The 14,754-nt window shown below is 34.1% G+C and overlaps 2 protein-coding genes across 3 annotated transcripts; one reads left to right on the top strand and one right to left on the bottom strand.

The window, feature by feature from the left end:
* LOC18586851 (dnaJ protein homolog) lies at positions 1,334 to 4,084 on the bottom strand. Its single transcript, XM_007010422.2, has 7 exons — positions 3,922 to 4,084; positions 3,661 to 3,827; positions 3,142 to 3,307; positions 2,908 to 3,049; positions 2,523 to 2,799; positions 2,203 to 2,401; positions 1,334 to 1,905 (listed from the first exon to the last, which is right to left on the bottom strand). The coding sequence occupies exons 2-7, from the start codon at positions 3,808 to 3,810 to the stop codon at positions 1,586 to 1,588; spliced, it is 1,254 nt and encodes a 417-aa protein (XP_007010484.1). The 5' UTR covers positions 3,811 to 3,827; positions 3,922 to 4,084; the 3' UTR covers positions 1,334 to 1,585.
* On the top strand, positions 11,637 to 14,458 carry LOC18586850. Of its 2 annotated transcripts, XR_001929941.1 has the most exons (3): positions 11,637 to 13,081; positions 13,350 to 13,395; positions 14,074 to 14,458. XR_001929941.1 is itself a non-coding variant. In XM_007010421.2 (2 exons), the coding sequence occupies exon 1, from the start codon at positions 11,995 to 11,997 to the stop codon at positions 13,069 to 13,071; it is 1,077 nt and encodes a 358-aa protein (XP_007010483.1). In that variant the 5' UTR covers positions 11,637 to 11,994; the 3' UTR covers positions 13,072 to 13,081; positions 14,074 to 14,458. The 2 variants fall into 2 exon arrangements, 1 of the variants encoding a protein (XP_007010483.1); XM_007010421.2 differs by lacking the exon at positions 13,350 to 13,395.

Here is a 14,754-nt window from a genome sequence, read left to right as displayed (position 1 = left end):
GATTTTATTTTCAAAAAAATTAAATTATATTAAAATCATTGTAATATATAATGCCACCTCATAATTTTTTAAAAAAAAATTAAATTAGTGTCATGTACTAAACCATACCAACTGTCATCAACTTATGTTACCTAGCTAAAGATGTTCTTCATGTATGATTGTCTAGAGGAGTTTATGATCTGATTACTTACTTAGATTTGGTACTTTTGGATATGACTCCTTAAAATAATACAAATAAAATATAGAGTTTTTTTTTTTTTAGGGTGCGCCAGGCGTAAACTGTAGTGCAATGCTTAGCCGACGCGCAAGAGCTCCAGTAGCAAGCTACTGTAGAGTTAAGAAGGTTTAGGTTTTGTATAACTATGTTTGTGTCATGATCGTATCAATCATTTATGACAAAAATATTTATATCTAATCCGGATTGACATGCTTAACTTGTATCTGATACGTTTATATACATTTAATTAATCGTATAAAGATATCTAGTCTTACATTTAATTAATCTTATCATGTTCATATTAACTAATTTATTACACCCTTACACTTAAAGTACATGTTTACAACTCGTTAATATGAATTGTCAATCTGATTACCTATGTTTTGTAACAAAAAAAATTAAAACAATAAAAAGGAAAAAGGAAAACATTCCAAAATTACTCTTAAACACGGATAAGGGTTTTATCGAGGATCTCTTGTTCTGAAGAGCCATGTCAAAGAGTTTGCCCTTTCAGAAAGAAAATGAAAACACTTAGAATTCTCTTTGGCAATTCATTTCAATATGTATCAAATTTTAACACAAAAAAAAAAAAAAAGAAACAAACAAAATTTTGGGCAAAAAACTTGTTAGATTACTGAAACAATTGTACTTTGACTTTAACACATCATTCTATTGTGAAAGTGACAAGTGATTTTCCCTATTTTCAAGTAATGGAGAGAAATGAGGATCTTAATTGTTTCTTTCTTTTTTTTCTTTTTGGCTTTCTTTGCTAGTTGGAAGATAATATTTTCAAGACTTTTATTGTTTAGTATTTTGTTGAGATTTTCTTTTGAAGATGATTATTAATGTTTAGATAAACCAACTAGATCAAGGTAGGTTGATGAATATTGATATGATAGAGATGAAGTACTTATAAAAGTTTAATTCTTTTGAAAAATTATGAGATTATAAATACTTAAAAACCCACTAACAATATATTAGAAAATACCTAAAAACCCACTCTTTAAAATACATTTTATAATTTAAACCCTATTTCCTAGGTCCACTTGACATATTAAAATTTTTCATAGCCTAAAACTTAGTTTCTAAATTTAAAAGGAAAAATGACAAAAAAAAAAAACAAAAAAGGATCTCACTCCACAATCGGCAATAGGTTGTGTACAAAAACAAGTAGGTAAAGTTCCAAAGCTAATTCTTTCCATACATTATCAGTTTTGAAAGCATAACAAGTATTCCATTAAATAAGACTTGCACTCTAAAAAAGGACTAACAAAAGCCAACAATGTTGAGAATCTTGTTCTCAAATAATTTTGTTAAACCATTCCGTCCATTTCCTCAGCCAAACCACTGTTACTGACATCAGTTCTATCATTGCTGAGCGCATTGTACCCTCTGGGCACCACCATGCATGTCCTCATCTTCCTCATAAGCCTCTTGAGCCTGTGCCTGTTTCCTACGCATCTCTTCCTCAATGTTAACATCATGCAGAGTGGTTTCCTCGCACTCATCCAGCTCCATGTCAGTCAGCTGGACTGAGGTCCTTGGAGGTAGCACAGCCTCTAATGCCTTGCACTGGTCAGGGATCAAGGAATCGGGGAAATCAACGGTGAAGTGAATGTAAAGTTTACCCCTCATGAATGGCCTTTGATACATTGGCATTCCTTCATCATTTATAGCCTTGAATTGATCTAAGTTACACAAGGAAGAAGCAGAGATCAATTTCAAATGCAGATAAAACAGCTTCTATCCATTGAAAGACACCAAATAGGGAGATCAACATACCCACTAATATATAAAGGGGGTTCATTTAATGAACACCAATTAGAAAAAAAATCAATACCCACTAACACACGAAAAAGGTTCATTATCAATCAACAAAGTTCAACAGCTAATGATATAACCAAAAATTGACAAAAGGTGTACAGTCATTTATCATAAAAAAAATGCTGCAGTTTTAAGCAAGTTAGCAGTGATTCCCTACGTACCAGGCTTAACCACTTCCCCAGGTTGTGATTTAATGAGGAGTTGTCTGCCATCCAAGTGAGTCAGAATAAACTGAAAGCCACATAGTGCCTCAGTAAGTGTCAATGTATGCTCTACAAACAAGTCATCACCCTTTCTTTTAAATTTGGGGTGTTCTTTCTGTTGTAGGACAAATACAATGTCTCCAGTGACTGTGTCAGGCTGCAAATATTTAGCAAACAACCAAGTGAACAACAGCAAGAATTCGAGATTCGGCAATATACAACAAAATGCCAAGGGCATTACAAATAATTAAATTTATTTTAGAGATAATTAGCCTTACTGCTTCATCAGCTTCTCCTGGGAAAGTAATCCTCTGTCCGTTTTGCATACCCTTTTCAACAATAACTTCCAAGACTTTCTTCTCCTGCACAACCTTCTCACCCTTGCACTGTGGGCAGCGATCCTTGTCATTGATGGTCTCACCAGTACCCTTACACTCATTGCAAGGATGCTGCATCTGTTGGATCATGGAAGGACCAAGGTGTCTGATGGAGACTTTCATCCCAGACCCTTGACAACCAGAACATTTCATTGATGCACCAGACTTAGATCCCTTACTGCAAGATTTTCATGTAAAACAACTAATGTTCACATAACATACTCCAAAGAAAAAAGCATTCCAACTGCTACAAGTGTCACAAACATTAATTGATTCAGATACAAACCCCTTGCACTTGAAGCAAATTATGTTGCGTGAAAGAGAAAGCTTTTTGGATGTTCCGTTGTAGAGATCTTCCAAAGAAACCTTGAGGGGATGGATCACATCCTCTCCCCTTCTTTGTCTTCGGCCTCTGCTGCTTCCACCACCTGCACAGGCAACCAAGGTTTTAGCTCAGAGTGATCAAAATAACATTTCAATCACAAAAACAGAAACAGCAACCTCAAATTCAAAGTCTCACCACCAAAAGGATTGCCACCAAAGAAGGATTGGAAGATGTCAAATGGGTCATGGCCACCACCACCTCCACCCATTCCTTCTTTAAGGGCGTCCTCGCCATACTGATCATAAATCTCACGCTTCTCCGGGTCACTCAGCACCTCATAAGCTTGAGCCAACTCTTTAAACTGAATTTCAAACACAACCCTAATCAAACGAGTTACTTCTACATAGGTCAACAATATCCAAACCAACAAATTCGAAACCCCAAAAATTTAAACCATTCTGTAACTAACAGGTCTTCAATTTTATCAATCTTTTAACCCATTTGATAGCCAATAACTTTATTTTATTTCTTTTTTATTCAAATCATTTTAAGAAGAAATCCCAAAAGTAATAAAATCAAAGCATATGCTAAAAAATAACAGATCAGTTGATAATTCGCTCCGATCAACTAACAGAAACAACAAAACAAGGAAATCCCAGTTGACCAAAACACCAAATCAATCCAAAAAAGTAAACATGAAAAGAACAGGCTAACCTTCTCAGGGTCACCACCCTTATCAGGATGGTTCTTGATAGCAGCTTTTCTGTAAGCCTTCTTCAAATCATCTTGAGAGGCGTTTTTGGATACTCCCAATATCTCATAGTATTTGGTATTATCGCTTTTCTTCGGTGCTCTCCCAAACATCTTTCTTCTCTTTTTATCTGATCAGATCCCGGAAGGAGGTGATAAAGAAACAATTAATACCCAAAAAATAGATTGAAAAAATTATTGAGAATTAAAAGTGGGAGAACTAACAGATCCTGAATAGATATGAGAAGGTTGCAGAGAGCCACAAGAGCGGACGCGAGACGGCGAGAGAAACAGAGAGCGAGAGAGAAAAAGAGAAAGAGGAAGAGCGTGCGGTTAAAGATTGAGTTATAGGAGAGAAAATGGACGGTCCAGATCTAAAGGTTGAAATACTTTGAGAGGTGGCCGAAAGGTATGTGCTTTTATTGGCATTGGAAATGAATTACGGAAGGATCTAGAATTCTCTCCAATTCTCATCGATTGAGGCCCAACCTGGGCCGTTGATATGTTTCATTTGTTGTTGAATGAAAAACATACTGTGGGCGGCGGTGGGGGAGTTTCTTGGCAAAGAATCCCAAAGGGGAGCTTATTATTTTGAGTCATTTTCAAGTACTCCTTTCTAAGAAACCTGATTTATATATTTCTACATTATTATTTTGTTTATAATTAAATAAAATATAAGAACCTACCCTCCATAACGGGTCTGTAAAATTTTTTAAATAATTGTGAATTTATTTTAATAATTGTGAATGTCCTAATAGTGTAAATAATTAGATTGTATCGGTTTATAATTTAAAAAGTGGAATAAGAAAAGACAGAATGCGATAATTATACACGGGAAGTTATTGTGAACGGTATTTGCAAGTGAACTGGTCTTTGTTTGCTAACTATATAAAGACTTTGTATCCATTTATTAGTGGAAAGTAGAAGAAAGAAGCAATGAAGCACATCTGGTTGTTAATATTCCAAATATGTACAGAAAAATTTTCATACAGATTTATGTCAAAAATGATTTATGAAGATGTATGCAGAAAGTAAATGAATTTTATTGATTTGCAGGGAAACTATGTCGTCTTTGGTTGGAAATATAGTATGCAAGAAAAGAAATACAATGGTTAACAGTGTATATATACGTAAATTGTATCTATTACAATATATTGAAAGAGTGTTACCAAATATATGAATGCAGTACAAAATCTATTTAGAGTGATGAATAAGTATGATGTTGTCCAAAAAATAGAGTACAGTAGTTGTCTACTACAGTGATTCAAAAACATGCTCTTCATTATTTTTTTGGACAACATCACACAAAAAATTTGAATTCCACGAAAGTATTTATATGCTGTACAATACATAAGAAAAACATAATTGTCAACTTGAGGTGTACAAACAGCCAGTTCGGCGGAATAGATTTTAAAATCTCAAAATCAAAAAAACCAAAACCAAACTGAAGTAATGGTAACCAAAAAATCAAACATCGAACTACTTTGAGTAGTTCAGTTTGGTTACTGAAAACCAAACTAGTGCAGATGGAGGAAAAAACTGTGAGGGTGTCGCATATTTATTAAATCTCATGTTGAGATTTTTGGTTGTTTTTTTTTTAGTTGTTGAAATTTTCTTTTGTTTTATCTTTTTAATTGAATAATAAAGAATGAAGAATGAAGAATTTTGTTTTGTTTGTTGAACTCAAAGCTCACTTGTAAATATGTATACACATAATGTCCACTCTTAATATAATTGTCTCCTTTAATGAAGGCATTGTCAGTAGAAAATATGGAGTTAATGTTATATACTTTGATCTTAGACTTTGCAAATGAAAAACATATACTTTAATTCTCTAAGATAAGAAAACCCCAAATTACCCCCCATTATATAAGTATTACTCACTTTGATTAGTTTGGTTACTTTGGTTGGGAAAATTCCAAACCGAAGATCAAACCAATTAAACCGTTCTAACCAAACTTAATGGATCGAAATAACTGAACCAAGAAAACTGAACTTAATTCGATTCAATTTGGTTCTTCACATCGGTTTGAATTTGCACACTCTTACTATTAGCATTTGGGAAAGCCATTGAAAGTAATCGATTTTTTGGGAGCCAACAATGAGGCACAAATATTCTCTTAGATGAATATGTAGCATGTTGTTTCAAAAATAGATTAGATTAAAAAAATACACTACTATTGCTTTAGACAACATTACCAACACATGACACCACGCAGTGTTCAACAAAAATTGATTAAGAGACATCAATTATAACTATTCTTATGCGATTCATCCATACGTATAGTACTGCAATATGATAAAAATGATGTTTTAAGTTGTGTAATAAAGATGTTTTATGAGAAGATTGTTATAAGTATGCTAATAACAATGCAATAGTAGGTGTAGGTCACTAAACAACAAATTCAATCATTAATTAATATAGATATGCGCGTTAGGATCGGAAGAATAATTAGCATCTATAAAATTGAGGTTGTATAGTTGGTTTTTATCCTTTCATTGCGTTTGTCTCTTATTTGTTCAGCATTGAGACAATAAGAAGAATGATGTTGTAAATTGTAATTTAAGTTAGAATCAATTTTGACATGTGACACATCTTTTTGCAAGTAATGAATAATTATTTAAGAAGTGTAGGTTATAAAAGGCAGAAAATAATTACCTAATCTTGAGTTTTTTGTTGGGTGACTCTTATGAAAAGAGACCTTTTAGTATTTGTGTTCCTAGAGGGGATGGAGGACAATTTTCTATAGCAAGGTTGTTTGTCTAATGAATCCAAGAGCCATGGTTTCCTCAATCAACAACCAACAATACCATCCATAATAAAAAAAATAATATGAGTTAAACAATTGACAAATTAATAATGACAATTAAACATAATATATCAACGAAGAAAATTCATAAAATTTGCTGACGATTTTCTCCCAAAATGTCTCATTAAAACAACGATTGTTCTTATTATAAAATGGTCAAAATTTCTACGAAGGGAACATCGTTCCTATTCATAATTAAAAGAAGAATGACCAAATTGGAATTTATTAGAGGTATTGAACTAAAATCAACAATCATCTTCAACAGTTGTCATTTGTCGACCAATTCTTTTTACAACGAGAACAATTTCTTCTCACAACTAATGGACTACCAAGACCTTGACCCAAGCCATGACCGACACGAGGATCTGGTAGAGGTAATCCACCAAGCCCACATAAGCCTTATTATCTTTCATGATCATTTAGTCCATCATTGGAACATGAATTACTATCAAATAAGCCATACTTAACATCATAACCTCTTTACTTATATACACAAAGCACTACATTGTGCATTTACCATTACTTAGATCAACATTTCATTGACTTAATTATCATTTCTTAGTCTGCCACCCTATAGCCACATTGCCCTACACTAGGCATTTATATAAGGCATAACTTTGTGCTATGACATGGACCATGTACTCATACACGAACTATACCACTTATCTATTATTTACCAACACATGGTTACATCACCATATGCTAGACATTACATCTATGTCCCATAACCCACTTATATTTATACATAGAAGGCCCCATGGCCAATAACATAGCATAACTAAAGATTGACTACTAGTAGAGTGACTTTGAGGTATGGAAGATATTGTTGAATGCCTTAGTCTTTGAGCCTACCATAATATGTACGTGGATCCCTCGCACGTCTACATCTCATGTAACACCGGATTTACAAAACATAAGAGTTTAAAAAAAAATGTAGTACAATTGCTCAATGATGGATATAAAGGGGAACAAGCAACAACTTAGAAGTTTTATAAACCATGCTCATTTTCTTGAAAATATGCACAATTTTCCTATATAAATCTGTGATGCATTTGGGTTCCACCCATAAAAATATACATACTTAACCTGAATGCACCTATCATTGTCAATCATAGGCTCTAGTATCTAACTAATGCTCGTAACTTACATATAAATTCAAATAGCGAACTTTGAGGTGGCATGAAAATAAATGGGCAGACTTCTTAGAAAGGTTTTTAAATCTTACCTAGTCTATCTTGAAATCTCAATCTAATGTGCAGGATCTTACGCACATGTATTCATTTCAAAGCTATCTAAGCCTTTCCTATGTCAATCTTTTGCACTTATAACCTTAACTGCCATTTACCTTTCTTGGTTCTTTACTTGAATACATAAACCTTAAACAATTAGGTCTTACCCATCAACCATGCATAAACATTCCATAAACCTTAAAACAACTGGGTTATACCCATCACATATACATAAGCATTACATGCACCATTTGCAATTTCATAGCAGAATGCATGCTTAACTTTCATTGTTGACTCCATATGTTTTTGATGATAACAAAACATTCCTCATTCAGTAATGTCTAACTTCACTATTTAAGTGTGCATGATTTAATTTCATACCCCTAACAAAGTTGTTAATTAAAGGCAAGTCAAGGAGTTTGCTAAGTTTAATGAAAAGTTAATCAGTTAAGAGGGAAAGAGCAAGTAATGAAAAAAAACAGAACCTTAGAAACTGATTATCAAAGGACCTTAATCAACTAAGGCATGGTTGTGTGATAAGTTGAAGCAAAGCAAAAAGATGCTAATCGGTTAAAAGGTCTAGTTAATCAGTTAAAGCATAAGGTCCTAGTATCTTCAAGCGCCAAAAACAAGTTTGAAAATATTTGTTGACCGTTGAAGGGAGCTAAAATGGAGAAGTTCAAAATTCAAAAATCTTTTAGTCGATCAAAGTTGATTTTAATCAATTATGGCTAAAGGAAGTAAAACCTCAATCTATTAAGGGAAGCATTGATCAATTAGAGGAAAACTATTGTGTAGAGAAGTGAAAACATAAAGTTTGTAATCAGTTAGAGCCTACCGTAACCAATTAGAGGAAGTCTGCTAAAGAAGAGGAGTTTGAAGGCAGAGAACTCTTAATCAGTTAGAGCCTCCTATAATCTGTTAGAGCAGAGAACATAGCAGTAGAACAGTGTAAGGTAGAGAAGCTGTAATCGGTTAGAACTGCCTATAATTGGTTAGTTGAAGTTTGTCTCCCTTTTTGAATTTAAATACTAGAAGACAAAAATAACGGCTAGAAGTGCATCAGAGTTGTTCCTAACGGCTAGAAACTGTTTTCAATAGAAATTTTTGACTCTCTAAATATAAAAGGAAGCTCCAATGGTCAAAGAAAGGAGAGAGTTGAAGAATTGAGAAGAGAACAACTATTTTGAGCAAAAAGCCAAATATTCTTAAAAAAAAAAACACTTATCTTTCATTCCATATCCAGAAAAAGTGTTTGAGCTTGATTGTAATATATTCAGACTTGATAAGGTACTTAATTGTACTTCTTTTTCTTGAAAAATTAGAGTGTGGGAAGCACTGCAAAACTTGTTGTAAAGGATTAGAGCTTGGGTTAGAAGCTCACGTTATAACAACTTGGTGGAAGCTGTTAATTCCACTAGTTTAGCAAAGTTGGGTTGAAAATCCTTGATTGGGATATCAAGGTAGTGGATGTAGGTCAAAGGGATCGAACCACTGTAAATAGTCTTACATTGTCTACTTCTCTTTACCCTTCCTTACTTGATGTCTTGTAATTTTAACAAATTCTAATCATTCCCTTCATCTAGTTGATTAAGTGCTCTTCAAGCTTTAGAAGGTTGAGCAAAAAATTTTTAGTGTTATTCACCCTCATATAGCACTCAAACGAAACCAACATTCATCATTGTGCACGTATCTCCAAAGGTATTATCAGTCCCACGGAGACTAAATGCACATTTATTGTACTTTGACCCTTTCTTTAATTTGGTACTTTGACCCTTTTCTTTGATGCTTTGCTTCCACTCCACCAAGGGCATGCAATACATCATCAACATAACAATCACATAACATATCATTTACATCACACAAAGCATAACATCATACCTACATAATGTAGCATCTAGTGATAAATCAATATATATATATATATATCCATATAACATGTAGCTCAACTACCACGCCCCTTAGTGAACATCAAGTCATAAATCATTAGTAGCTCAACACATAAATCAAAGATATAATTAAACAGTATTAAGGTTATTAACTATTATTCTTGGAACCGTAGTATTCCAAATCAAGGTTATCAAGTATTATGCTTGGAAACGTAGCATTGCATATTAAGAATATCAAGCATAATGATTTGAACTGCATCACTATAGATCAAGGATATCAAGCATTATGCTTGGTACCATAATACCCTATATCAAAGATATTATTTATTATTGTTGGAATTGTAGTACTACAAATCAATGATATTTAGTAGAAAAATCTTGTAAATAATTATAATAATAGTAAGAAAGAATAATTTTAAATTAAAAAAATTATAAATAATAATAGTAATAATAAATCAAAGTTAATTATTTTAAAGTATTGATAATTTTTAAAAAGTTTCTTGGTGTTTCAATTTTATTAACAAATTTTTATATTTATTATTTATTATTTTTAGATGATTATAAAGTTTGTTATTATTTTATATATTTTTTTAAATTGTCTCTTAATTTCTTGGGTTTTTGGCTTAAACTAAGTGGGTCAAGAGAAAAAACAGTTCTAGGTTGAACCTAATAGGCTTGAAGCTTCAGCAACCCATTTCTTCCCCTTCTTCCTTTTTTTTTTTTTCTTTTCCACTCAAAACACACAATTTCAATTAAGTATAAAAATCTAAACTTCACAATTTTTTTTCTCTTTCTATTAGATACCTTTCCCTTCTTTCTCTCTTCTCTCTATACTAACCTTTCCCACTCTGGTTGCCTTTTCCTTTTCCTCTCTTCATTTCGTTTCCTTTTACTAATTTTTCTTTTCTTTCTCTCTCATTTGACAGCCATCTCTATCCTCCTCGCTTTAACCCCCAATGTCTTTCTTTTCCCTAAATCCCATAAAGTCTCTCAACATTGGCTGACTCTTATTTTTTTCATTTTTGGTTTTTACGCTTTGGCTTTTTTTAATTACTTTGTGTTTGAATTTTTTTAGGAATTTTTCTATTGATTTTTGTTATCAGTAATTTGTAATTTCTATTTGAATCACTTGTTTGTGGCTCAATAAAGCTAATTGATTTTTGTGTTGATGGTAGTTCTCTTTAAGCAAAAAACGGGCTTTCACTCAACTGCTTTCCTTTTCTTATTCTAAAGGCTACCTCTTACACTCTGAACCTTCCTTATTTTTCTAGCCATCTCACAATTTAGAAAATTTCGACAATTTGTTATTTTTCTAAAGCTTCAATAAGCTCCAAATACATAGATAATAAAATATAAAAAAAACTTATGTTCAAATATGAAAAATGATATTAATATCCACTATGACGTAGTCAAACTTGAAAACAGCTTTGAGTCTTCCTTTTATATATGTTATACATTTTGCTGTTACTAGAGATCTCATTTTTCTAATACATCAAAGGCAAAATACAATTCCAATTTACCTATCATCATAATCTTGTTAGACTTCAATCAAAATATTTGATGCCTCATTAGAAGACACAGAGGATAATTTATTAGTTACATCCGGTTCAACTTAATTAATGTGATACGACTTAAAAATCAACAAAATCTCCATTAAAAATAAAACCACATGGATGGTTTCAATGGGATCAAGACAGTTTTTATTGCTGTAACTTGCAATAATTTTAATTTGTGTTAAAAAAGAAAAACTTTGAAATTAGGAAATACTGAGTACTAGTATCAATTGTAAATCTCTTTTGAGAAAAAGTAGATTTCTTTTTTAATGGAAAGGGACAAAGCTTGTTATCTTTTACCGGAAAAATAAAAAAAGAGAAGAGTAGTGCAGCGTTGTTATTTTTATATTCAAAAGCCCAGAGCCAATCAGCTTAATTGGGTGGATGGATGGATACGCCATGAGATCCACGGCCTCAGCAATTGATTGTCTTCATCTTTAAATATTGATAAATAAATGAAAACCTGAGAGGCAGCCCCCACCAGGGCACCATTTCTTTAGTGACTCTGTTCTTTTTCCCACTTATCAGTACAATCCTTTATCCTTTTCTTCTGCCTCACTCCCCAACCCTTTTCAGCACCAAAAGCAGATCTTCTGCACTTCCTATCCCCTTTCTCTGCTACCAGCCTCCCCAATTGGAAACCCCAGTTCTATGGTTTCTATGAAAACAAAAAATGAGGTGAGAGAAATGAAGTCCAGTAATAATATGGAATCTTAAGATCTCTCCTTTGCTTTCCTTCCTGTTTCCCTTTCTTTGTTATATATAACGCCACAGTATCAACCTACAGCCGCCACAATCAAGACCTGAAACCAAAACAATGTTATCATCATCATCATCATCATCTCCATTTGTCTACTCTCTTACCCTTTTCTTTTCTCTTTTCCTCCTTTTCTTCTTTGCGCCCCAGATCCTACCTCTCAAGAAGCAACAATCCCCAATCACTTTCCAGGACGAACTGGACGATCTCCAGCTCTTCCATGAAGCCACTCTCGCATCGTCCCGTGGCTTTTCCAAGATTTCCCATCTGGGTACCACCAATCCCACGCCTAAAATCGCCTTCCTTTTCCTTACGAACTCGGATCTCGTCTTTGCCCCCTTGTGGCAACGCTTTTTCCAGGGAAACGATCATCTATTCAACGTTTACGTCCATGCGGATCCGTACTCCAAACTGTCAACCCCGCAGTGGTCAGTCAAAGCCAATTTCATCCCAGCCAAGAGAACGGAACGCGGCTCCCCAACACTCGTCTCCGCCGCCCGCAGACTCCTCGCCAACGCCATCATCGACGATCCATTCAATCTATACTTTGCCCTGTTGTCCCAACATTGCATTCCTCTCCATTCCTTCCAATACATTTACACTTCCCTTCTCGGGAACCCGACAGCAGCATCCAAATCCTTCCTAACTCAACCATCTCACAAAAGCTCCATCGAGATTTTGTCCAATGAGCCACATTTGCACAACCGCTACGTTGCTCGAGGCGAGGGTGTGATGCTCCCTGAAGTATCATTCCAGCGGTTCAGGGTTGGATCTCAGTTTTTCGTGCTGGCAAAAAGACATGCTTTACTTGTACTGAAAGAAAGGAAGTTATGGAGAAAATTTAAACTCCCTTGCTTAGACTTGGACTCTTGCTACCCCGAGGAGCATTATTTTCCTACATTATTGTCAATGCAGGATCCACGAGGATGCAGCCATTACACATTAACCAGGGTCAACTGGACCGACAGTGTTGATGGTCATCCACATACCTACCATTCCCCGGAGGTGTCACCGGACCTCTTACATACATTGAGGAAGTCGAATTCGAGTTACTCCTATTTTTTTGCTCGAAAGTTCTCTCCGGATTGCTTGAAACCCTTGATGGCAATTGCCGATGATGTCATCTTCAGAGATTGAAGGGACCTAGGTAAGTTCTTTTCACATTAATTTTTTTACATCAGGGCTTAGAATTAGGCTCAGTTAAGTCGCTAGAATTGAGTTCAGTGTAAGAGTCAAACTCTTTTCTGCTTTTAATGATGCTGATCTGTTTTGGGTAAACAACTCCCCACCATTTCAGGCTAAAATATCTCTAATTTTGGCCAGCAATTTATATGGAGTTACTCAAGTCCAATTAAGTAAAGTAAACAACGGGCATTTTCCTTTCAGTTAAATTCCACCCTTTTTCTTAATGGCAGGATTGGTAGAAGCCAAGAGGCATCATCCCGTTTTGGTTTTAGTTAGGTATTAGGACATGACTGCTTACCTATCTTTATATCATTGTTTGGTTTGGTATTAATTGACCCACCCTTAAGGTTATATTTTATTTGATTCATGAAGAACTGGGCCAGCTGAAAGCTTGCCCTTTGCTTGTCATCACCTGACATGTGTTTATTGTGGTCTTTATGATCTTGGGGTTTGGTCAGTCAAATGTTCAATCTTAGTAGCACAACAAGACAGAATTTGAATTTTTAAATCAGACCAATTTGTCTAGTTCTATATCTTGTAAACATAAGAGTTTAATATATTTCTAATCAATTTATTTTTGTTGAATATGGGTGGCTGCTTAGTGTTTTAATAACTTGATGTTTTTTGTTCCCCTAAATTAGGTAGTAATGGTTTTTAGTGCCTTTGTTTAAGATATTAATAATTGTTCAGAGAATGACTACTCACCCATTTGTTGACAACCTAACTTAACAAGGCAAATGTGTAATGGAAACATTGTTTGCATTGATCCTCGGTACAATGGAAACATTTGTAGTATAGTTGAGAATGGTGGTGGGAAAAACATTGATGTTCACATGAAGCAAGTCTAAATCACAGCTAGTGTAATGTTTATTACTCATTTTCTTTTCCCAGATCTGATCCAAACATTGTATATATAATATGGGTGTTCATGTGATTGTTGTTGTTAATTTTCAGGTTTAAGAAGCTTTGGGGTCTTTGGGAGTGGAGAAAGAATCATGTTGCCGTGTGGGGTTAATTTCATTAAATTAATGCCCACCTATGCCTAGGTGCTCTTTTGTCTTTTGTACAGAAATTGGATCACCATGAATACATGGTACTAGTTTTACCCTTTATTGAGTTTTCAAAAGTTCTCTTGGAAGGTTTGAAAGGAAGGTGGGCATAGAGTGGAGTGGAGAAAAGCAATATGGTTTAAACAACTGCCTTTTGCTTCCTCTGGTTTCTTATTTTTTTTTTTGGGTCCCGTAATGATCTCCCATTTGCTCCTTCCACCAAGCTTCTGTTATTGCAATTATACTATGTTACCTACACCATGGGGAAATGAAATTTCTCTTTTCATTTTTTTTTTTTTTTTTTTATCTTCGAGTAGCCAAACAAAATCATATACTATTGGATTTAAATATATTGGTGCATATAAAATTTGATAAATCCTAACCACTTTTGGATGTGAAAATTGTGTGGATTTTATATGAATTGCTGGCATGCACCACGCTTAGTTGGGATTTAATGAAATTTTTGTTTAACAGAAAACGGGAGACATATATAAATTTTTGAAAATAAATCTATATTTTTTATTGAGTCTTTTTAATCGGGAGAGGGGGGAAAAATAATTGATCAAGATATTGGAATGCTTAATTT

Source organism: Theobroma cacao, chromosome 10 (genome assembly GCF_000208745.1).
Source record: "Theobroma cacao cultivar B97-61/B2 chromosome 10, Criollo_cocoa_genome_V2, whole genome shotgun sequence".
NCBI classification, from domain to species: domain Eukaryota; kingdom Viridiplantae; phylum Streptophyta; class Magnoliopsida; order Malvales; family Malvaceae; genus Theobroma; species Theobroma cacao.
This window is presented reverse-complemented; position numbering and strand designations above follow the sequence as displayed.